This window comes from Coccinella septempunctata, chromosome 2, assembly GCF_907165205.1.
Source record: "Coccinella septempunctata chromosome 2, icCocSept1.1, whole genome shotgun sequence".
Classification (NCBI taxonomy): domain Eukaryota; kingdom Metazoa; phylum Arthropoda; class Insecta; order Coleoptera; family Coccinellidae; genus Coccinella; species Coccinella septempunctata.
The window spans coordinates 3,194,698-3,220,723 of NC_058190.1; the positions used below are offsets into that span (position 1 = coordinate 3,194,698).

General features: G+C 35.5%; 1 protein-coding gene across 4 annotated transcripts in view; it reads right to left on the bottom strand.

Moving 5' to 3' along the window:
• Window positions 1-26,026, bottom strand: part of LOC123307452 (multiple C2 and transmembrane domain-containing protein-like) — a 123,342-nt gene that overhangs the window by 11,105 nt on the left and 86,211 nt on the right. For all 4 annotated transcript variants that reach the window (XM_044889775.1, XM_044889774.1, XM_044889776.1 and 1 more), the window contains 8 exons: window positions 21,024-21,142; window positions 20,743-20,860; window positions 13,860-14,029; window positions 13,419-13,583; window positions 13,204-13,355; window positions 8,642-8,800; window positions 4,401-4,587; window positions 189-745 (listed from right to left, as the gene is read on the bottom strand). In XM_044889775.1, coding sequence (XP_044745710.1) covers window positions 189-745; window positions 4,401-4,587; window positions 8,642-8,800; window positions 13,204-13,355; window positions 13,419-13,583; window positions 13,860-14,029; window positions 20,743-20,860; window positions 21,024-21,142 — 1,627 coding nt within the window. The remainder of the gene's footprint in view (window positions 1-188; window positions 746-4,400; window positions 4,588-8,641; window positions 8,801-13,203; window positions 13,356-13,418; window positions 13,584-13,859; window positions 14,030-20,742; window positions 20,861-21,023; window positions 21,143-26,026) is intronic.

The following is a 26,026-nucleotide window of genomic DNA, read 5'->3' on the forward strand; positions in this document are numbered from 1 at the left end:
GATAATTCTCAAATACTACCAAGGCACCATTTCGATACCACTTCCGAAACACCAATCACTTCAAAGTGTATGTCATGGACCTCAAAAAACATTTCTGGCACAAGAAGACAGCGTTGTCATTTGAGTAACTCAACTACATGATGAACTTTTCTTTTTTACATATTAAATAATAACCATTTTATACTCACTCGAAAATTTTGAGGAATTCATAAAAAAGAATAATGAACACTTTCAGCCTCATCACATTTTTCAAAAAGACCTGCCGCTTGAATTTGACCTCGCTCTGCATGTATTTCTCTTCCCTTGGATTCAGAGTTCTGATACAAGCCCTGAGTGGATTCCAAGTGAGATACATCTCCAGAAGTATCTGAGGGTTGTTCCCTTTGGCCCTCAACCTCAGCTTCTTATCTTTGAGGGCGAACCACCTCTTCTCCCCGTTTCGTATCCTCAGTAACGGAATTATCAGTTTACCAAGAAATTCCATTTTGTGATCTCTGTCCTCGTCGTACACCGTTATTTCGAGGCTGCTATTGATATCCTTCACATTGAACGTGAAAATTTTGTTCCAGTTTGGCGTCAAGGTCTTGTATTCGGTTTGGGTTTGGAGCCTCGCGTTTCCCAGTTCCAGGACGCAAAACGGATCGCTCTTTCCACCTATGTCGGCAGCTGCTAGGCCCGAAGCCCTGTACACTTTGACCACCAGATGACCCACGTCTTTCAAGTTATGGAATGTTTTTTGCCAATCCTGCAACGAAATATACTTGGTACAAACTATACTTCATTCAACTTTATTTTAGCAGTCGGTTGGCCATGGAAATTTGACACATTTCTCTCTGTATAGTACGAAAATGTGGGGTTATGATGCTTGTCAATACATTTTTGGGTTTTAAATCAACGCTATGTTGCCCGTTCGACGTAAAAGTTTCTGTTATTACGTATTTTATCACAATGTCGAATCTCTTCGGAAAATATGTGACGAACATAATTGAAGTTTATACAAACTGATTGAAGTTATACCAAATCCAGTTATTTGCATGGAAAATACAAGAGATCAGTATAATATTATAATATGCGATAGCTTGAGGAAAGTTAATGTTCGTTATCTTCTTTGGCTTACATCATTTGTAGATATCAAAAATATTAACCCGAAGATGAAATGCATATGATGCAGTGGTTGGGAATGGGTATCTCCCTAAGGAATTAACAGATAATTACAAGAATGTTAAATTTTTCAATAAAAATCATCTTGCATCAATATAAGTAAAAGGAGATGAAGGAAGTTGCAACTTCACCGTTGAACAAAAATTTCACATGAATAAACAGTAACAGGGCAACTTGCGCGTATTTGTGGCTATTCATCTTAATACATTGATGTAATTATATTAATTAGGTATTTATTACTACCTTAAGACATTTACATTGTATAGGACAAGTCAAATGAAAAACAGAAAAATCCATTTTAGGGAACTCATTCTCCGATGACATTTATCGAAAATCCTGTAGTAAACTTTTCGCATTAATTCACTCAAACATAAAATTCTGAAATGCCACCACTTTTTTGGGTCTCCCAATAGAAGGAAATTCTTTGTCATACTCTTCATTCACAATCTTTCTGATTGTGGAAATATTCAGCTGAAATATAAGTCGTTTAGATTCAGATGAAACATTATATAAATTCTCTTACATTGAATATGTTCGCTACCGTCTGACGTATTGTGGATTTTAGAATATCAGGGTATAACTATTCGAATGAGCAGACCTGAATTCTAAATAGCACTTCCTGAAACCCTGTCTCTTTTTTCAATCACTTTCGGCATTTTCGAATTTTCGTAATAAAAATTGATATTAGTTGTGGCAACGGCGTTATGACATTAACGACATTTCATGAGTGCCAACCTAACTTCGTTCTAGTTACAAAAACTTGAGAAAATTATTTCATGGCCAACCGACTGCTAAAATAAATTTGAATGAAGTATATACACCAAGTACACCAAGGTTGAGTAAAACCAAAATGAAATATATCAAAAATGATTGTACATTCTGAACAGGCTTCTGCCGTATCATACACATGGGAAATTCATGACTGACTGAAATGATACAAACACAGAGTGATTCATAACTATTGGGACATAGGCTAAAGGCAGATTGTTTGGACCGAAATATGGCGATAGGACCAAATATACCTCAATAAAATATTGCTGTGGAAAAAGATAGAGGGCGTTAAAATTGAATTTTTTATAAGGGGATAGAATAATATTTTCTTCGAAGTTCGAAAGTTCTTTATTGAAAGAATTAGAAAAGGCATAGAAGTCGGAGTAGGCCACGTAGAACATTTATTTTAAGTTTATTCTTTTTATGTTACATGGTTTCTAATTATGCTTTATCGTCGAAATAAATGAATAAAATAAATAAATCGTTACTTCAAATCCCCTTCCGATGCTCTGAACTGTTCAATTGTGTTTTTCTTGAAAACGGATGAAAAAATATACAGTCAAATTATCAGCAAAAAACGAAAAAAAATTCAACTTTAACGCCCACTATCTTTTTCCACAGCAATATTTCATTGCGGTATATTTGGTCCAAACAATCTGCCCTTAGCCTTTGTCCCAACAGTTATGAATCACCCTGTTTATGTTTAAGTGTGCAGGGTGTCCGAGTTGAAGTGTCCCTATACCTTATTGTGGAAACTAAAGGAGCTAGAAGAAAAAGTTAAATACAAAACTTGTCTGCAATCGATTGAACTTTTATTTTTTATAACCCACCTCAATACAGGCTGCTTCGTTGTTTCCCTGTTGTTATCAACTTTCCTATGTTAAATGGAACACCCTGTATATTATTACAATTTTGAATTCTTTTTCAAATTTCCAGGTAACTCTGGTATGACCAACATGGACCTATATAGCACCGATTCTGAGATATTCGACTTTTTCTTTAAATTTTGACAGCTGTAGGTGCTCACTGAAATAGCTGATACAAGTTTTCTAATGAATGTATCAAAACCAAATTTTGCCCTGCTGTTGCCAACATATTGAATCATAGGTTACATCTCTATTTTTAGCAATCTGATATACAGGGTCTTCAAAAATTAAAGTTAAAAATTCAAATAGAAGTTCAATCACAACTTAATTTTCAACCCTGTATATGAGATTGCTTAAAATAGAGATGTAACGTATGATCCAATATGTTGACAAGAGCTGGGAAAAATTTGGTTTTGATACATTCATTAGAAAACTAATATCAGCTATTTTAGTGAGCACCTACAGCTGTCAAAATTTTAGGAAAAAGTTGAATATCTCAGAATCGGTGCTATATAGGATCATGGTTGTCATACCAAAGTTACCAAAGTGAAGAAGGAATTCAAAAATGCAATAATATACAGGGTGTTTCATTTAAAATAAGAAAGTTGATACCAACAGGGAAAAACGGAGCACCCCGTATTACGGTGGGTTACAGGAAATAAAAGTTCAATCAATTACAGACAAGTTTTGCATTCAACTTTTTCTTCTAGCTCCTTTAGTTTCCACAATAAAGTCTAGGGACACTTTAACTAGGAAACCCTGTACATTTGGATCATACGCTATTTTTCATCATATCTGCATCATTAGTCGAATACAAACCTCTCACAAATATTTGTAGACCAGGATAATTTTCCTTATATTTAAATATCTGTCGAGTCTTGCGATTGTAGTTTGCCCTACAAACAGCAAACACCTAGGAATTCACAAAAAACTGAGCAATTTCTAACAGTTTATGTTGTAAACACTATGTTTCGTTGCCGGTGTACTAGCGATTTATTTTGGTTGTTCTCGATTAATTATCGCCTGTCATTCTCATATTTCATTAGTTTTTAACATCGGTTCATTTCAGAACTACCATATAAATTGTGGTATAAATGGAAATAAGTACAATGGGAAAATTCTCAGAAACAAAAAATCAGCATAGACATTGAAACAATTCGGTGGAAGATTCAAAGTTGAAAATTTTTTGTTAACAAATATTCAGCAGGTTTTCGAAGTGAGACACCATCTTTCACTTTTGCGCTATAGGTAGAGATTCTTGGCTTTACCCTCAGAATGAAGGAACATCGTCATTGTCATCTAATGAATGATATTGGTTGACTTGGTCCGATATTTCTGTCGTATTCAAATATCGAACAAAAAGAATTGAACATTCAACAGTTACTGAAGAAAAAATTGGAGTAGGTTTTGCTTCCTATCTGAATATAAAACAGGACAAACTTGAAATTTCACACGATTTTTAGTGCATGGAAAAATTGTCATGATGAAAGTATGATAAAAAAAATATAATCATTATAGGTATAACTCTGTTAAACTCAGAAATATGTTGTTGAAACTATTGAATCTGCAGTAAAGTGAGGCAACCCATCTTTTAAAGCTTACATATCGACTCCTTATTTCCTCCATTTCATTTGGATCCTCTTCATATGTTGTCAAATCTGTTATTGTTTCCGAGGCAGTCGTACCACTGATCGTTAAGAGAAGATGCAATGAACCTGAGCCTTCTTCGAAACTCTGCCACAAGTTATGTGTGACCTCCCGTGTGTAATTCTTCAGACAAATTTGGCACCTGAAAAATTTTCGAAGAATTTTACACTATATTCTGATGCTTGATGAATAAACTAAATATTCCGAAACGTAGCTGAAGGATTAGTTGTTGTATTTTATTGTTCCTCTTTTCTGTATTACATATACTGAGATAATAAAAAGTAACGCACAAATTTGTGAATTTTTATTTCGAATAACGAAAATCTCTTATGTTTGATTTTAAATTTGTCATGCATCCTATACGAAGAGTGGCAGATGGTTGCACTTTTTTTCCAAATGTCAACCATAACTTTTTGTGCCAAAATTTGATGGAGCTTTTGTTTATGAGTATAATTCGGTTATTAGTAGTGTTTTTTAATAATTTTCTTCTTATTGACGAGATGTTCATGTCATGGCCTCCAAATACATCGAAAGTACATTCTCAAATTCAATGAGCCCAACTATTTTTGATGAAAAACCCAATCAGTCACGAAATAATCCTCAGCAACAAAAAGTCTCCCATTTCCGGAACCAAAAGTTACGGTTGCCATTTAAAAAAACTCAAATAGGGGGTGCCTAACAAACTCCTCAATTAATACATTAAAAATTGAGTCATATTGAACAGAAATCAACCTTTTCGTGTATTTTCCTACGAAAGAGTAAACACCGAGGATCGAAAATATGCTTTTTTTGCTCATTCTGTATATTGCAACGATATGAGCTGCATGAATGGTATTAAATCCTCAAAGACCGAAAATGACGTACACTTAGGCTACTGCCGTTTTATTTAAAAAAATACTGAATGCTTACGCAAGAATGACAAGCTGTTCATTGAAGTGCACAGCCCACCATGATTCAATTCTGTGATTCAATATTTCCGAGAAAAGAAATCTACAAAACACTTTTCTATAATTATGAGGGCAACATTTCACGAGTACCAACTTATGCACTATATTTCTCGTTTCCGAGGGAGTCCTCAAGAGGGCATGAATTAAAAATAGTCGGTCTACCGATTTCCATGAACACTTTCCACCATCTTCGCTGAATGGTCTAGCGGTGAACAGATCCTTGAAATGATATTCACATGTCGGCACAAACAGGGCGCAAAATTATGGAGATTTTTTTTAGCCTCAGGAATTCCACCAGAGAAATTTATTCAGAGGATTATGGAAATGAATGTAGTTGCATGGAGTTACATTCAACTTGGGAAAAGAATATCGTATAAAAGATCCCTAATATGTAAGTGTGCATGACCTCTGCCGTCTATTGAAATTACAATTGAATAAAACATGTTTGATACTGGGGGATGATATTCCTACTTTATTGTCCTGATACCGATTCTAGCACATCTGAAACTCCGACATATCGTAGCTTGGATAATTGAATCTGGTGTCATGAACTCTTCCAGTTAATAGGCGACAAGTTTTGTATTTTGGATTTCAATATTGAAGGCATTTCGGAAGGAAAAAGTGATCATGTTTCAAATTTTTCAGAAGAGCTTAGTGCCCACTTTTTGAAAAATCGTATTCAGAGTTTAGCTTGTCACGTAAAGAAATTTAATTTTGTAATGTTGAGTCAATTAAAGAAAGAGAAAGGTTGAGTTTTTCTCAATACCTTAAAATTTTGTGACATTTCAAACCCTCCAAATAATTTCAATACAAATGTTTCTTACCCATCAGTATAGGATGTGATGATTTTAATTTGCATCATGTGGGGCTATGATAATAATAATATGTTAATGACAGAAATGTTATAATAGCTTTTACTGAGTGGATGGAAGGCAATAGAACAGGAGCTGTAACTCTGATCAATGCTTACTTTCCTCTAATTCTACTTTGAGGTGCGAGTTTTCACGTAGCCAACATAGGTCCATGTTATTAATTTCAGGTGATATTCAGTATGTTTCCTACTTGAATAAGGAATGGAATGTCAAGAAGGCATACTGATAGTTGGGGAGCCGACGATGCTATATCGGGATTTACTCGAGCGTCGTGGAAAACTAGTGGACTTTGAAGATTGGATGGTAGAAAGAAAAAAAGGTTCTACGATGTATGCACTTTCAGCGGTGGGGAAAGCGTCTGCAGGGTCTCAAAGATGTAAAAAAAAAATCGTCAGGTGTACATACTCGAGAGTGTCGCATTAAGATACTGTATATGCCCTACGGGTCTCTAATAATGAATTCAAGCTTATCTGACAGTTTGCGCGGTGGGACTGGCCGTACGGAAGAGTTCAAAATGGTAAAAAAAAAAAATTCCAGCGTGCCAGATTTTTGGACGATATGTTAATTGGACCCAAAGGAAGCTACTTTTCAAGGGACTGACAATTTGGACGTGACGCAAGGTCACAGCGGTCCTTTCAAAAGGTGAAAAAAATCGTTACTTGTACATACTGGAGCGTGTCAGATTTTCATACAGATGGTTAATCTCGGTGTTGTAGACTTGTTGACCCATTAATCTGACACTAATCAGGGGGGGTTTTCTTAATCTGACACTTTGAAGATGATAAAAATGCCCTTTTTTCGAATATTTCATATTCATTATGAAAGTTGTAGATAATAAAATTCTACACAACTTTTGTCTGAAGCAATTCTACATACTTTTAACCGTTCTCGAGTTAGAGGGCGATAAGGGCGAGAAGCTTAGGCACACATGCGAAAGGGCAAGGTCAATGTAGAATCCCAGTCTTATCTACAATTGTCAAAATGACAAGGTATTTCTATGATGACAATTTCGAAATTAGTCACGAAAATTTTAGTGTTGTCTGTGACTGAACCTTAGAATGTACTATTTTCCAACGAGTGAATTTTCGCTTCAGTATGTATCGCTAAACACCTCGCATTAATCGCCATATATCTCAAAAACGTTTGAACGTAGAAAAAATTGCTTCGGACAAAATTTGTAGTAAATGTTAAGCTCTACAACTGTTATAATGAATGCGAAAAAGATTTGAAGCCCAGGGAAGGAGATAATTCAAAAAAACTGATTTTTGTGACCTTTATGGCCAATTTTTATTGATTCGGCTTGCTAAAACTGTCAAATTATATTTTTTCCGTTATTCTTGAATCATTAGCTTCAAAAGAGGGAAAAAACGCCACCGCGCTCGAGAATGTACACGTGACTTTTTTTTGCAACTTTGGCGCCTTCCCACACATTTTCGACACGCTTAAATTGTCAGACAAAAATAGAAACCACCCTCACAAAAGATCATAAACATCACCCTATAAGTTCAATAGAACGAAAAGAGCTGCCACGGAACGTTAGGATAAGAGAATTGTTGATTTGTCCAATCGGATGTCCCAGGAAATTGAATTCCTGAACAAGGCTGCTTCATAAAAACTCCATCGAGTGTTGTGTGAAGCTAATAGTTCTACTTAGTTAAAGCTACTGCAGGACCACTTGGAAACCGTTGAACACTCTGCAGAAAGCAAAATGCTGAAACAGCTTAGCAGACCTTTGCATAGAAGGCACCAGAACGAGGTCAACCATGATTACGTGGACATCTGCGTCGAACTAATGGTTAACTTCCGGAAGGTTGTGTCCTGAGACAGAGGGCTTCATGCTCGCCATCCAGGATCAGGTGATTCCAACCAGGAACTACATGAAATATATTCCCAAGCATGCCTCAGTGGCGGACGATAGTTGTCGTTATGGCTGTGCGAAACATGAAACCATCCAGCACATCACCGATGGATGCCAGATGTTCGCGGGCACGGAGTACAAGAATAGACATGATGCTGTTGATTGATGTGTACATAAGGTTGCGTACTGTAAGTGACCACGTGTGGCTAGGAAAGAGTATGCACTTTTACTTCTAGTATCACTCATGTTTTTAAAATATGTTGAAATTACTGGAATCAGTACGAGCCAATGAAAAACTAAGTTTGAACAACTTACCTCAATTATAAATAACATAACCATACATATAATACGAATGTATGGAAATTAACCCATTATATTAGAAAACATTCAACATTTGACGAGTTTTTCACTGAATCGGAATTTCATGAATATCTGTTATGCTATAGGTATAATCTCAAACTCTGCAATTATCGGTATATCGAAGCTGAAATCAACGCAGCGAATATCCGATTCAATTACCTTCCTATGCAGTTATCCCTATTCCTGCTATCTTTGTCCCATACTGTTATTTCCAATTGTTGATCTCCATCATCGTAGAGGTGAAGGTCGAATTGTTCCAGCCACCTGGGATTGGAAGACCTCCACACTGTCCTAGTCTTGTGCTTCTCGTTACCTAACCTACGGAAAACTTGAGGAATTCAAATTTTTGAGAAACTATTGCATGGTTATTTAACGGAATATAAACATGATTATACTGCACAAAAATTAAAGAAGTTCGGAAATTTTGTGGCCGTTTCAAAAGTGGCCCAGCCTTTTTTCACCATTCATATACGAGATATCAACCTTATATCTGAAAGATTTTTCTGGTCCTCTTTAATGCCTTTTTTTTATTGAAGGTTAACAATTTTTTGTGTCATGTTAACAATTTTTTGTGTCATGTTAACAAGTTTTTGTGTCATTGTAACACGCCTAACCTGTAAAATTTCCTTCTAAGGGTTAACCTTAGATTGAAAAACCGGGCGTTAAATGGTGCTTTTGCTTTCAGTTTAGAAGTAATATATCGACAATATCGACATATACTGGGTGAGTTTTTGACTCGTACAAATATTTTAACAGTAGATTGAAAGGCACACTTTTTGCTCTACCATTTTTTCCGAATTGGCTTGGTTTGAAAGATACAGATATCGATTGAAATTTATTTTGGGAGGATTTTGCATCTCTTCATAAACTTTTTAGGGTTTTCACTCCCAATCTCTGAAACAAAATCAATTAAAAATGAAATCAACGATTTGCTCCTGCGTAAATTCTTGCACTAATTTGTCAGGAGCAAATTAACTAAAAAAATTGTTGCCTGACAATGAACTCAAAATAAATAACGTTGAAATTATAATTCTTCGTAACGTTTCGGAGTCTATATCAGACTCCTTCATCAGACGGAAAAATCTACTTTTGAGAATCTTCTGAATTGTCGCTTTTTGTCTGACATTAATTGTCAACACACAGAAACAGAGACTGCACAGAAACGTTGATTCATTTAATTTTGAAATTACCGGATGACAGTTCCTTCTTTAGTAAATTGATCCAAATATGATTTATTCCTATCGAACAATTTGCCAAATTATTATCTTGATCTAATAGAATACACGTAGACTCTTTAATTTTTCGTTTAAAATGGTCTGGTTCTGTCATTAAAATTTTAGTGTTGTCCCAATCCATCATGTGGTCTCCCGTATTAGAACAAATGTGATCTGCGATTTGTGATCGATTAATTTCTCTATTTTTAATATTATTTTTATGTTCGCGTTTTCTTATTTCTAGGGGTCTGGACGTTTCACCTGTATAAGTTTTACCACAAATACAGGGTATGTTGTAAATACAATTTTTTGATTTTTGTTTTTCGTTCAAAGGTTTAGTTTTTGTTAATATAGATCTTAAATCATTTGGCAAATTGTTCGATAGGAATAAATCATATTTGGATCAATTTACTAAAGAAGGAACTGTCATCCGGTAATTTCAAAATTAAATGAATCAACGTTTCTGTGCAGTCTCTGTTTCTGTGTGTTGACAATTAATGTCAAACAAAAGCCACAATTCAGAAGATTTTCAAAAATAGAGTTTTCGTCTGATGAAGGAGTCTGATATAGACTCCGAAACGTTACGAAAAATTATAATTTCAACGTTATTTATTTTGAGTTCATTGTCAGGCAACAATTTTTTTAGTTAATTTGCTCCTGACAAATTAGTGCAAGAATTTACGCAGGAGCAAATCGTTGATTTCATTTTTAATTGATTTTGTTTCAGAGATTGGGAGTGAAAACCCTAAAAAGTTTTTGAAAGATACAGTTCACAAACGTGAAATACAATGAAAGCAGAACTCGATATATAATAACTGAATGTTCAGTGGTGAAATTACCTACTTGAAATTATCACAGATTAATCCAAATACAAATCTTCCTCAACTTTTGAAGAGAAGTATAGTTATATAATAAAATGTCTATGGATCATACATTGGAAAAGAATTGGTTTCGATTTGAATATGGAATTTTGGAGAGTACAGAGAAGGAGAACGATCGCTGCTTTGAGACCACAGATTATTTGTCCCCTAAAATATGTACCAATAGGTAGTTCACGTTTTTACTAATAGCCGCGCTGGCGATAACGGGAGGGCGAAATTTTGATTTAAATTAGTTTAAGTTGGCTGAGTGAACTGTCTTCCTGTGACAAGTGACAGGTGATTAGAATATTGCGCTAGTGTAAGAGTGGTTTGTCATCGGAAAGAAAAGGAGAAGAGATAAAATTTCAGAGTGCATTTCGAGAGAATATTGAAAAAAAACTTTACCTCAAGAATCGACTAAGAATCAATTTGTGTGTCAAAAGCACTCTTCTCAGCACTTTTGCGATGAAGATACCCATAAGTATTTTACTATCCTTCCTACTATTTTTAAGCTAACGTTCTGTAATCAGGTTGTTCAGTACTTTGTGGAGAATATTTTATTTTTCAAAAGTCACCATGGCTTTCTAAGAGGAAAGTCTGTCCAGACAGCAATATTTCAGTTTCTTTTGAATATAGTGGATGCCTTTGAGGATGGAGATTTGGCATTGGGACTGTTCTTAGACCTTGCCAACGCCTTTGATAGCTTGAGTGTGGACATTTTATTAAAGAAAATGGAAAAATATGGTATAACAGGCTCAGCATTGGAATGGATTAGGTCGTACTTCAAGGGAAGAACACAGCTGGTGGAAATATCTGCTAACAATGGTTCTATAAGATCTAAACCACTTGATCTGAAGTTAGGGATTCCACAGAGAAGTATTGCTGGTCCCATTTTTTTCATTAGGTATGTACATAAATGACATTGAAAATTCTCAGCGGAACACAAATATAGTGAGTGGTGGGGTAAATTATGCAGACGACTCAAATCTCCTTCTGGTGAAGTCTTTGTTGCAAGAGTTGGCAGCTGCTCGAGGACGTATTCCTGCATTCTGAGATATGGATTGGGAAAAATATCCCCATTTTGAATAAGAATAAAACAGGCATTGTGCTATTTCAGGGAATCAAGCAGAGGTTTCATCAAGCAAAGAGGTATTTTAACGATTTATGGAATATATATATACAGGAATGCCTCCTATTTTTCCACAAAAATCAAGTATTGTTCAACATCTATAGAAATCTCAAGGAAAAAGAACCTCATCTCATAATTTTCCTAAATATAGACTGACGGCAAGCCAAAAACAAATGCAATACAGATGCCTGGAACTTTTTAATAGTCTACCTGGAATACTACAGGGTGAAAGCAACTGCAAATTGTTCAAGAAGAAAATTTTTAAACTTCTTTTGAATTTAGAGCTCCTATTGTCTCAATTATTTCATGATGTAATTCATTTCTTTGTTGACACTATTTCACTTCATTAGTTATCAGTAATTTGTTATTGTGGCCATTGATTTGAAATGAAGACTGTTTGTTGTTGTTGTTGTTGAAGATATCAGAAAAGATGATGGATTCCTTATAAACGAAATCACTCGTCATCCATCATGACTCTTCTGAATATGAATATCAAACCAATAAACTTAATGGTTCAGAAGTGGATATTCTTGAAGAATTTTATTGGCATAACATAATACATGGTTCATAACGGTTCTCAGTTGAGTATTGGAAACAGAATCTACTCTAATTAGTGATAAATCTGAGATTGTTACCTTTTGTTGTCTTGATATGTTCTACTCTCACTGCGAATGTATATAATTGTGAAGATTACATTAAACCAACTAACATATCCTGTTTTCAATAAACAATGATAAAAAAAGGTAGATACAATTTTTTTTATCAGGGATTTCCTTTGAATTTCATTATTTTCGTCATGTATTATGAATGAATAAAGCTGATTACTCAATTCCCTTTATAATATGAATTGTATTTCATTGCATATAATCAAGAAAATTCATTTTTATTATAGATTTGATGAAACGTATTTGAAAAATCATCAGAAAAAACTACGATGACACGTAACCTAAAATAAAATGAAGGCTGTCATTTCAAATTGACGCTTTAATCCCCACCCCTTAACGACCAACCAAGCGATCGCAGCGACTCCTATTTTCCCCGTTTTTGGAGTCACATTTTTAGTACGGCGATCGTTCTCCTTCTCTGTACTCCCCCATAATGGAATTGTTGAGAATATTGTTCATCGATGAACATGAAAACCGGTAAGGTTTAAAAATTTCAAAAATAATTACTTATCTACAGAAGAAAGCTTGAGTTGCTGAAAAGAGAGCGCCAATAGAAAAAAATTCTGTTCTTACGATTGATTTGGTTAATTATTCAATGTTCTGCTTACAATTCGAATATTTTAAAACAACCCTGTTGTCTTAGGATAATTTAGAATTATATTGTACAGAAGCTACACTCCAAGTGCAGACAGAATATAGATTTCTCTACGAAGGCTATCCTGGAGAATAGAATAATGGTTTGGAAAACTGGCAAATATTCAGACAATTGCTCAACAGTTGTTTATATTTCTTTCACTCAAAATATCGTTACACTTTGAGGTGAAGGTTGAAGCCGATTTGAATCTTTATTTACCTGAATCTAACATATGAATCAGTCGTGGTGGTTTCAGGATCACAGCCTAATAAATTCTTAGCCTCTACAAGAACGATAGTAACAACAGAGCTCCATATCTGGGATTTCAGCCTTCTACACGCGTCACTCATTTTGCTGTTTTTGGGGAAATACTGAAAAAATGTTGAAATATAAATGTTTATTCAACGAGAGTTATTCTTCATTTGGGTACTAACCTGATCCTTATCTTCCTGTGTGACGGGTAGGAGTGTTACACTTAAAATTATTTCCCCCAAGTCTTCATTCTTTCTCATCGGATCTTGCAATGGTAGGGTCAAATCTGTCGATCTCATGAGATCTAAAGATGTAAGATCCAGCATGGCGGAACCCATGAAATCGTCCTTGAAGGAATAATGAATTATTGAATTCAAACCAAGCAGTTTGAAAACTCATTTTATGAAAATCATATAACCTGTTTCAAGTTCAATTAATGATTTTCATCAAGTATTGGCCAAATCAATTCGACATTTGGAATGAAAAGCAAAGAAACAATCAGAGATAGAGAGATATACCAAGATATTTGTTTAAAATCAATAACAAAAACTGAAGAATCAGATAAAGGACTCTTGAATAATTATGTTCTTTATTTCTACCGGTGAAATTTTGTTCCAACTTACTTGCATTCCCCAATCATAATCGAAAACCTTGATTTGTAGCGGCACAAAAGGATCTTCTATGGGAACCGTGAAATGTTCATCCCAAGTAGGATTAAGGTCTCTCGATATAGTCTTCGATTTGTACAGGAGATTGCCGCTGACCTTGAATTTCACGTAGGGATCACTCAAACCTAGAAACAAAAAATCGAACTTTAAATGACGAGGTTATGATATGAAACTTGATTCTATATGAGTGGGATGAAATGGAAAATGTTTCATTACTGGTCATCAAGAAGTTCAATTTTTCTACTAGGAAAAGATGAAAAAAGTAATTATTATTTGAGCTTATTAAGGAGCAAAATTTCGTTGGTCAGCCCTATGTTGGCTATTCTGGAACCTAGGAATTCATATTTCCTGAATTTTCGGCTTAGGTGTCAAATTTGTCTAGTAACAAAATAACATAGGTGTTCTCTGTAGGAGACAGTGATTAAAACATGTGGTCAAATCTGGGGATATGTGAAGTGATTAAAATTGAGAAAACCTATATAGATTTCATTTCTTCCAAAACAGCCCCTTCAGTATCTCGAAAAATGTCTTGCATTAGATATGATAATAATAATAAAAATAATAACAATAATATAATTGGGATAATGAGAACTGGCCTTCAAAGCAAGAATCTGATGAAAGCGATTAATACCTAGAGCTATTCATTCGGTATCATTTCTTGTACCACCACCGATTTAGCAGCCTTACAGAAGATGACTAAACACAATAAACATCACCCCAAAAGCTCAATAGAACGGACAGAGCTGCCACGATATCTTAGGGGTAGAGGAATTGTTGATTTGTCCATCCATATGTCCCAGGAAATTGAAGGACATCGAAAATATTTCCTAAGCAAGGCTGCTTCGTCAGAACTTCATCGAGTAGTTATAATAATAATAATAATAATAATAATAAAGTTATAATAATAATAATAAAGTTTATTCTGTTAATCAACATACAGTTGTTCTCACAGAAATATTAACAAGATATAAATTCATTTGCTACATAAATTTCTTATTACAAGTTAGAAATATCGAATATTAACAATAAAATCACACAACTAAATGTTCTCGTATATCAGTTCGAAATGTCCCTAGCGGTTTGGAAGATCTGATGGCAAGGGGCAATTTGTTATAAAGTTCTACAGCGGCATAGCTAGGTCTTCTTCTACCATAGTTTGTTTTTGTGTTTTCATTCAGCTTGAATCTGTCTCTATTTCTTTTATTATATTGATGGATGATGTTGCTCTCCACTGTTAGGCCGTTCTTCAAGAGATTATTGGTAATCTTGTAGACAAACATGTACGATTCTCGTAAATAGAGCTTGTGTATAGGCAAAATGGGATATCTACTATACAGCAATGTGATAGGTGTATGAAATGGCAACTTGAATAGGAATTCCACCATTTTGTTTTGTGATCGTTGCAACCTATTTATGTTGAATTTGGTGGTATTGCCCCATATGACTAATAAATTAGTACACTGTTTATATGAGCATTGTAGAACATCAGTTTTTCTTTGTCTGTAAGGTAATTTCCTATATAGGAAATAGGACTAATCATACTGCTGATTTTATTGATTACAGTGTCGACGTGATTGCTCCATCCAAGTTCTTCATCAACAACCAACCCCAAATATTTGTAAGAGTTCACACGCTTGATTATACATTCGTTTATCTTCAGTGAAATATCGTGTTTGTTTTTTCTTTTTTTTATGGAGCTAAACAACATGTAGACTGTCTTATCTTCATTGATTACGAGTTTGTTGCGACACAACCATTCAAAAAATGTTAGTAGAGCACTATTCGCAATTCTTTCAAGTTCCTTCAGATCATAATATTTGAGTTCATGCGTGTAACTTTTGATGTGGTGAGGAATTTAAAATAATTGCTGTGAACAAGATCAATGTAGTCTTAAACGAAGTTCAATTTTTTCTTTTTTAAATCCAAATTGATATCACCTATTGAAATAACATTTGGATGTACAGAGTATGATTAAGTTTAGCAATGAAATTATGTAATTTGTTTTTAGGTGCTCTATAAATATTCAGAATATGAGTTTTGTAATCCTCTTTATAGATCTGACAGTATTCACACTTATCCAGGAGTTCAAATTCGAGAGTTCGTGTTGCTGATAGTTCTACTCCGTTAAAGTTACAACAGGACCACTTGGAAACCGTCGTACACTCTGCAGAAAGTAAAATGCAGAAACTTATTGGCAAACCTCTGCATGGAAGGCACCAGAACTAGGTCCTGATTACGGAAGGTTGTTTCCTGAGACTAAGGGCTTCATACTAGCCATCCAGGATCAGATGATTCCAACAAGGAACATGAAATATATCGCCAAGGATGCCTCAGTGGCGGACGATAGCTGTCGTTATGGCTGTGCGACACATGAAACCATCCAGCACATTACCGGGGGACGTCAGAATTTCGCGGGCACGGAGTACAAAAATTGAAATGATGCTGCTGCCAAGATTCTACACCAAGAATTGGCACCAAAAGACCAACTTTTAATTTCAAAAAAGGGTCCTTATTACAATTACCATCTGGATTATGTATTGGAAAATGAACATCACAAGCTCTACTTGGATCGCACGGTTTTCACAGACCGGAGAATAACCCACAATAGACCAGACCTCATATTGCTCAATAAGGATGAGGACAGAGCACTATTCATCGACGTGGCGATTCCAAATAATAACAATCTTCTAGATAGGCACTCTGAAAAAATTTCAAAATATAGAGATCTCGAGGAACAAACCAGGAGACAGTGGAAGCTGAAAGATATCAGGACCATCCCTATTGTCATTTCATCTACAGGCCTCATACCGAAGAAACTGCTAGAGAACTTGAGGAAGCTTCAGTTGGACGAAAATATCTATAAAGTCATGCAGAAGGCGGTACTGCTCGGAACGGCGAGAACTGTACGCAAGTACATGGGAAATTCAGAGGAACACCGTCTGCTCCGACAGGAAGTGCTGGTGGAGCAGGAATCCAACCTACAGCAGGGAGGCGAGGAGCGACCCGGACCCGACCACCACGACGAGACCGAAAACCTGGAAAGGGCTCCAACAGAGCTTAATCCTTTTGATATCTGAGATATCTGGGATAAGTGAATTCTCCTCTGGAGAGGAGTGTGAAAGCGTGTCTGAAGTCATATTAGCTCCTAAACCTTTCATAGTGAAAATCGCAGAGGTTGTGTTCACACAATGAGTATATTCCATTTCTCTCAAATTTTCGAAATTGCGTCGAAATTGTCGACATAACGCACACCAGTTTTATAGAATCATCCATGGGCGTAGTCAGGATATTTTTCTGGGGGGGCCTAGGAAGATCAATATAGTCACTATCCATTATTGATTATACTGAACACTTACATTCAAACCTTGTACCTAATTCACTCGTATAATCTAGCCGATTTCGTAAACACATAATTCATATAACAACAGCAAATGACAATTATTTTCACCGGCACATATGTTTTTATCAAATTCTATATTCACAAAATTGATCCAATCGCCCCTCTATCTACAACTAGTATCTAAGTCGCGAACATCTAGACGAAAAGAGTTAGCGGATGAAAAGTGTTTGCAGACGAAAAGTACTTAACTTAAAAAATAGTCGGCTTATGTCGTTCGGAAATAAGTACGTTAAATGTCTTTTTTTGTTTTGGTCGTTTAGGTTGTTTAGCGCTCAATTTAAAAAATGCATGCGAGAGACTCCTGTTTCCATATCTCTCGGACGGCACCTGGAGAAATGAATAAACATGGATGAACGATGAATGAACCATCTTGATATTCTGGTTCCAAAATTCGCATTTGTGGATGCCAACTTCACATAGCTGCATTATTATAGGTCGTTGGCCTACTTTTTCATGGAAACTCTTTCATCAATAAAATAGTCTTACACCGAAAAAGTATAGTATTTTCTTTAGTTAACTTATAGAACTGGTCAGTTTAGGACCAATTTCAATGAACGCCGAGCCATAATTTCTGGTATACAACCAAATGGTTCGGAATTATTCTTAATTTATGAGCCATCTTAAGAAATTTGGAGCGAAAAGAGTTGTCAGAACAACAACTTCCAAGTAAATAAATTGAAAGAGAAATAAATTCATTCAGTCAGGATACAGTTAAGAATTCTTTGTATTTTATTTTTCAGGAAACTTAGCATGAGTATATGCCATTTTATTGAACGAACGTGACTCAACAAAGAAGTTCAACAGGTGTGCAGAACTATTTGCATATTGCAAGCAACATAAATTTCCTGTGATATATCCTATAAACTAACCTATACATAGAATTGCTGCAATTAAAACTTGTTGCATTTTCCTTTATAGTCGATATACTGGGTCTTCATAAGCGATTGTGATATCGCAGTAAAAGGTGCAGACTCTTGATAATCCACAAAAACATGTAATTTTCTTGTAGAATATATCGATTTTGCCGAGGCAAAAATACAATGCAAAGAACATTTTAAGGTTTAGTTAGTTACTCTTTCTCAGAGGAATTTGTTAATTCGCAAAAAATTCATGAGAATATCCGAATATCACTGCGTGTACCATTATTTGAAGATACTAGTTAAATCTTGTTAACTCCCGTCCTTCACTCATCTCTTGTTAGCAAGAATCTGATCGATATGCACTAAATATTCCGGGTTTTCAATGCTGCCAGGAACGATCTCTTTCGCTTCAATTCCGCCAAGAATATTGGTATCTATAAATACTGAATTGAATTATTGTAACAACAGATTCCAATTTGATATGTGCAAAGCGGAAGGCTGAACAATGTCCAATTCGAAAACAGACAAGAGATGATGAAGAATAAATGAACTGTCTCCGGTGGTTAGTTATGATCTACAGCGACGTTAAACTCGTTCGTTATGTTCGCTCGTGCAGAAATATCCTGTTTTATGCATCAATTTCAGTGCAGTTTGAAAAGGCAGGTTCCTTGTTGTTGATAATGTGAGGACAGACGCATTGACTCTTTCCAGTCTTTATATCTACACTGCGCAAAAAAATTAACGCACATTATGGAAATCTCAAATTTATTCTACAACTGAAGGTGTTCTCAATGATAATTATTTTTATCAGAATTATGCATGCATATGTTATCCACTTTCAACGGTTTTCTTCAATACAGATGTTTTTTAACAGCAGGAATAAAAAAAGATGATATTATCAGATTTTGAATGTATTGGCTTCATTCTAAAATCAGTTGTTCTCGATCAATTCTAGTGATCAATAGTTTTTCTTTCCTTTGATTTTCTACACTCCATCGCTATGCAACGCGAAACACGCAATTTGACCCAAGAGGAATGTGCCCAAGCGGTAGTTTTGCGAGAAGAAGGGTGGACATACACAAGAATTGCAGAAAGGTTTAGAGTTTCCCATACAAGTGTGTCCAGATTGTTGCAGCGATTCAGGGAGACAGGTATGAATGTCCGAAGACCAGGACAGGGTAGACCACGGGTAACAACTGCCATTCAAGAACGTTACTTGAGAGTTTCTTCGTTGAGACAACGGTTTGCAGCCGCTCGCCTCCTTCAAATCCAGCTTGAGCAAACTCATGAGGTGCAAATTAGCACTCAGACAATAAGAAATCGCCTCAGAGAATATGATGTAAGGCCTCGTGTCGCGGCAAGAGGCCCAGCTCTTACCCCAGCCCATCGAAGGGCGCGTTTGGATTTTGCGAGGGAGTATATCCATTGGGGAGAGGCCGATTAGGAAAAAGTTCTTTTCACAGATGAGTCTAGATTCTGCCTCTACCATTGTGATCGACGTTCCCTTGTATACAGACGTCCACATGAAAGATATGCTCAGTGCAATTTCCTGAATACTACTAGTTTCGGGGGAGGATCGATTATGGTATGGGGTGGAATATCTTTGACTGCTTGCACAGACCTAGTGGTCGTTAATAATAAAGATAAGAATGCTGATAATTATATAAGGAACATAGAGTAGTCTAGCATGTAGTGCCATTTGCCCCATACATTGGTGAAAATTTCATTTTTATGGACGATAATGCCAGACCCCATCGTGCGCGCATCGTTCAGGAGTACCTTGAAGAGGTTGAAGTCTCTCGAATGGAATGGCCAGCAGGAAGTCCAGATCTCAATCCGACTGAGTAGGTTTGGACAACATCAATAGAAGGCTGAGAAGTTCAGAAAATCATCCAGCTACTCTTAATGACTCAGGAATCCCACTCGTAGAAATCTGGGAAGGATTAGATCAGAACATTTTAAGATCACTCATTGTGAGTATGAACCGTCGCTGCCGAGCTGTAATTAACGCAAGGGGTGGAATTACCAAGTATTAAATCACTTATCAGCATTTCAGTATTTTGAAAATTGTTCATTTCTTTTCTTTCACATAAGATTCGGTGAGTACCTGAATTTTTCTTCCATTTAATGTGTCTTGTTTCGTTCAAAACCTTCACGAGAGAACATAAAAAATAAGTTATAAAGTCAATGTAGAGTTAACTTTCATTAAAATTGAGATTTTCAGAATGTGCGTAAATTTTTTGCGCAGTGTATCTTTCATGAATCAATATTTTCTTTAGGAGTTGGTTGAAAAGCAAACTTTCCTACGGAACGCAAGGAGGGATCTCAGGCATGGAGACTTCTCGTTTTGAAGCCGTCCTTTAAATTGATCCCACAAAAGACTTGGTCCTTGAGGCGGAACCGCTAAGGACTAATTCCACCAACGGTTGATTAAATCCGCTTAACTCAAACTCAGGTTGGAATGCAAACGGACTCTTTCTAACATTGACATCTGGTTTGTCTATGAAGTGAACTAAGGAGGATAAAGAAAGACAAAACACAAAGACAGAATAAGAGAAATAATTTCTTTATGATTTACCATTCTTATCCATGGCAGTCAAGCGCAAGCCACGACGTAGATGTACTTTCAGTTGGAAGAAGGAATGTTCTTTCAGGGCTGCTTCTCTCCTGTGAGCCACTTCATTATTTGAACTTGCCTGAAAATAAAATACGAATTTTTAGAATGCGAAAGCTTCAATATTTCCGCTAGACCTCTCCAATCTAGTTGTTTGAAAGTTTGTTCATTAGGTGGAATTAAAAATTGATGGTGTGAGCAAACTTCAGACAATTGTATGTACTTATAGAGAATGTTATACTTGCAGGTAATAGATCCAATCCAGCAACTGTTCCAGGTGTTGTTGACTTGGATTTGAGAGCCGGCGAACCACTTGGTGTTGATGAATGTGTATTATCTAAGCCAGATCGACTCAACGGAGAATCTGAAAAATAAAGATATAACAATGAAATAATGATTGTTGATTGTTCAACGACAAAGAATTATTATCATTTTACACCAGTATGATTCTTTCGCAAATCCTGCGAGTGTAAAAAAAAGTCAGAACAATTTAATTCTACGTTTTGCCACATCAAAGAGACCCATAAGTCTTTCAAATTTTCCATCCTTATCTCGAACTTGAACAATTATACCTAGCAGAAAAAGAGAACCATTGCTCGAATCCGATATAGTTTTATAGTTGAGATTGTATTATCTTTTTTTTTGTTCATTGTTGGTGATTTTTCATTTTGTTGATTTCACTATGCAGGATGAGTCTTTTACTCGTACAAATATATTAACAGTGAATTCTTGAGGTCAGAAAAAACACTTATTTTTTTTTACAATTTTTTCCGATTCAGCCCTCATGAAAAGATATACGTCCAGTTGCAGGAAAGTCCATTAAAATTTAATACTTCATTAAAATCTTAATCCTCCATTTTCCCCTTCAAAAATGACAGTTTTAAATTTTGATAGGACATCAAATCTTAATGGACTTTCCTGCAACTGGACGATAGCCATTTTAAGTTTTCAAAATGAGCTATGCCATACCTGGAGAAACAAAATTCCCTATCTATGACATTACACATCTGTGGATCTCTTAAACAGAGCTGCATTCGGACAAAATACCCAATTTTCCGTAGATCACAGATATTTTTAATTTTCGAATATGAAATTACTCGAAAACGGCGCATTATACGAGAAAATATGAAGAATACTTTTATTTTACAAAACGCTCAAATATTCATTAGATAGTGTTTTTCCTGAAGCCCTTAAAACTGCTATTATAAAACCAATCTTTAAAAATGGCAATCCTAAAGATCCAAGTAGCTATCGTCCAATTTGTATTCTTTCTAACTTTGCTAAGATATTTGAAAAAGTACTGGCCACAAGACTCATAAATTTCTTCAAGAAATTCAAGATATTTTCGCCAAGTCAGCATGGCTATATTCAGGGAAGAGGCACAGAGACAGCAATATTCGAATTATTCAACTCCATAATAACAGCATTAGAAAGAAAGGAACTGCCAATTGGGTTATTTTTGGATTTGTCGAATGCATTTGACTGTGAGGATACAGAGATATTATTGAAAAAGCTAGAGAAGTGCGGAATAAGAGATAAACAACTGAAACTCATCGAGAGCTATTTGAAGAACAGACCTCAGACTGTAAAGGTGGTAATAAATGGTAAAGAATATCAGTCCTCACCAAACTTAAGCAACACTGGTGTACCTCAAGGAAGTATCTTGGGACCATTGCTCTTTTTAATTTACGTTAATGATCTTCCTTCAGTGCTGCGTGATTATATCTTTGAGAGACTTTTTGTGGAGCTTGTATCTTTTGCTGATGATTCTAATGTTATCATGAGGTCCCCGTCATTTGTATCTACTCTGGAGATGGTTCAAACAGTTCTAGATGATATAGAGTACTGATGCAGCAAGAATCATCTTATGTTGAACGTGGCCAAAACAGAATGCATAATTTTTAGTACAGATAGATCTACAGCCGCAATCCCCCACAGTAGAAATGAACATACTACTGTTTCCACCTCTGCAAAGTTCCTGGGAGTTTATCTGGACAATCACCTTAAATGGAACTATCACATTGACAATCTTGTGAAAAACTAAACTCTGTTGAATATTCAGTGCGTGTTCTCAAAACTAGAGTGGACTTACATACTTTAAAAATTGTATATTTTTCCAACTATCAATCTCTATTAGGATTAGGATATGGCATAATTTTCTGGGGGGGAAGCTCCAATTCTGAATTAGTATTTTTGAGGCAGAAATCTATGTTAAGAACGTTGTTGAATTTAGGTTACAGGGAATCATGTAGGGGTCACTTCAGAGAACATAATTTACCGACTATATATGGTTTATATATTTATAGAGTTCTGTGTCTTTATCCTCACACACTGAGGATTATAGAAATGTCAACTCAAGGACTAGAAAAAAAAACCTTTCTTTTATCCCTATCATAGCTTGACAATAACAGAGAGGTCTCCTCTTTATCTGGGAATAAAATTAATGAATGCACTTCCTAAAGTGATAAAAGAAATGAAAGATGTTAAAATTTTTAAAGAAAACTCTGTACGAGTTTATTGTTAGGTTAGAACCATATTCATTGTCTGTGTGTAGTAACTGTGTGTTTGACGAATTTCAATTTTATTGTATTTGTGCAATAATTCTTGATATGAATAAATATCTATCTATCTATCTAGTGTCCAACTTAGTTTCAAGAGTTGGGTTCTTTGAATATTTGCTATTTTTAAGGTACGTAATGGTCATAATGAGAAAACTGGCGTGGGTGATATATTTTGTGTTCGAAAAATCTTATGGACATAACATATTTTTATAATTTTTCAACAGCCTGTATATTTTGAACCGAGCCGATTTGGAATAAAAGGGTAGGAAAAAAGTGTTTGTTTTGACCTCAAGAATATGCTGTTAAAATATTTGTACGAGTCGAAGACTCAGCCTGTATATATACGATAAGGATCTTCAACAAATGGATCCAGTGTTGTGAATGCGTCATCTCTGAACGTTTTTGAAAACTTGTTCGATTTTGGGGTTATGGCTCATGGGGCGTAGGTACTGTTCTACAAGAAACGATTGACGAAACAAATGACTGGTGCATTAAGTGGAAAATCAAGCTCAATGGACAAAAGAGCCAAGAAATATTACTACAGAAGAGAAGACTGCGACCCACAACGAAACTGGAAGTTGATGGCGAAGAAATCGACTGGTAAAATGAAGCCAAATATTTAGGAATAACGCTTCACAAAGGACTTACTTGGAAAAGTCATATCAAACAAGCAATCGACAAAACGAAAGCAGCGATGAATAGACTCTACCCTCTGATAGGAAGAAGAAGCCACATGTCTAACGAGACAAAATTGAAGATAATCAAAGCCGTTGCTAGGCCTCAACTGACTTATGGATCAGTTGCCTGGGGTTTCGCGGCAAAGAGCCATATCAAAAGAATTCAGGCCACTGAAAACAAGCTGCTTCGGTGTGCAATAGATGCACTTTGGTTTGTCAGGAATAGACCGATTTATAGGGACCTAAAATGGGAAACCATAACGGAATTCATGAACAGAAAAGCAGAGAAATTATTCGAAACAGCCAAAAACCATCCGAATCAAGAACTCAGGAGACTAGTGGATTACGACCCAGAGGAAGAATGCGAATTTACCGAAGGAGACCAAGAGATCAATTGAAAAGAGATTAAAATAACAACAGAAACTTATTGAAAAATTCAATAAAGTGTTAATCTAATAGAGGATAAACACATAAATCCCAGCACGATAGTGCGCGAGAAGAAAACCGACTAAGAGATGAACGGTTTATAGGCAAATGCCCGGAACCAAAATTCAAGAAGCAGTTGAGGGTTTTTAGTGGGTCTCGAGCTCAGGAGAGTGAGAAACCCCACACTTGTTCCCCCTCAGGAGAGGGTGGTTCGTCTGACTTGCAGATTTTCCCCCTGCTACACCAAAAAAAAATGTACTGTTTTTGATCAATTCTGCTAAGTTCTATAATTTTGTTAATTTTTGGAATTCTTTGTTTTGTTCACGACCAAACGATAATAAATGTTTTGTTTTTGAATCTAATTGGAATTAGTCCTCGATTCTAAATTATGTGTAATAAAGTTTATCATCAAGTCATTACTGCATAATTTTTTTAATTTAGCTTGTTCGCTGAAAAGAAAACTAATAAGTACTTCGTGCTTTGAGGCCTGTTTATTCTTATTTCGAACTGTAGGTATTATACCTTGATGGAAACGCATGAGCTGAAAGTGTGCTCAACCATATTCCTGTTGAAATGAAAAAAGTTCTAGCATAGTCAATTTAAAAGTACCTTTGAATTTGAAGCTTATTTAAGTCGTACCCTAAAAAAAAAGCTAACGGCCAGTTAGTGACAATAGTGTACCAAGCTTTGTTTGCTTCAGAGAATTCTTCCTTTCATACAGAAGCAGAGAAAAAGGCAACAGATTAAGGCAGACAGTATACAAGGAAAGGCCACGTCAGTTTTGTGCGGGCAAGTATACTGCATTCAGATTTATTTTAGCAGTCGGTTGGCCATGAAATAATTTTTTCAAGTTTTTCTAACAATAACGGAGTAAGGTTGGCACTCATGAAATGTCGTTAATGTCACAATCAGAAAGATTGTGAATAAAGAGGATGACAAAGAATTTCCTGAGGATTACAAAGAATTTCCTTCTATTGGGAGACCCAAAAAAGTGGTGGCATTTGAGAATTTTATGTTTGAGTGATTTAATGCGAAAAGTTTACTACAGGATTTTCAATGAATGTCATCGTAGAATAAGTTCCCGAAAATTGATTTTTCTATTTTTCATTTGACTTGTCCTATACATTGTAAATGTCTTAAGGTACCAATAAATACCTAATTATTATTATTATATCAACGCATTAAGATGAACAGCCACAAATACACGCCAGTTGTCCTGCTAATTGTTTATTCATGTGAAATTTTTGTTCAAAGGTGAAGTTCATCTTGATTGAAACTTCCTTTAATTCCTTCCACTAATATTGATGCAAGATGATTTTTGTTGAAGAATTTAACATTATTTTAATTATCTGTTAATTCTTTGGGTAGATAACCATTCCCAACCACTGCAACATATGCATTTCAACTTCGGGTTAATATTTTTGAAATCTATAACTGATGTTACGTATTCAAACTTTATCCAAAGAAGATAACGAACATTAACTCTCCTCAAGCTAGTGCATATTATGATATTACACTGATGTGACTGTTCGTCACATATTTTCCGAATAGATTAGACATTGTGAAAAAATACGTAATAACAGA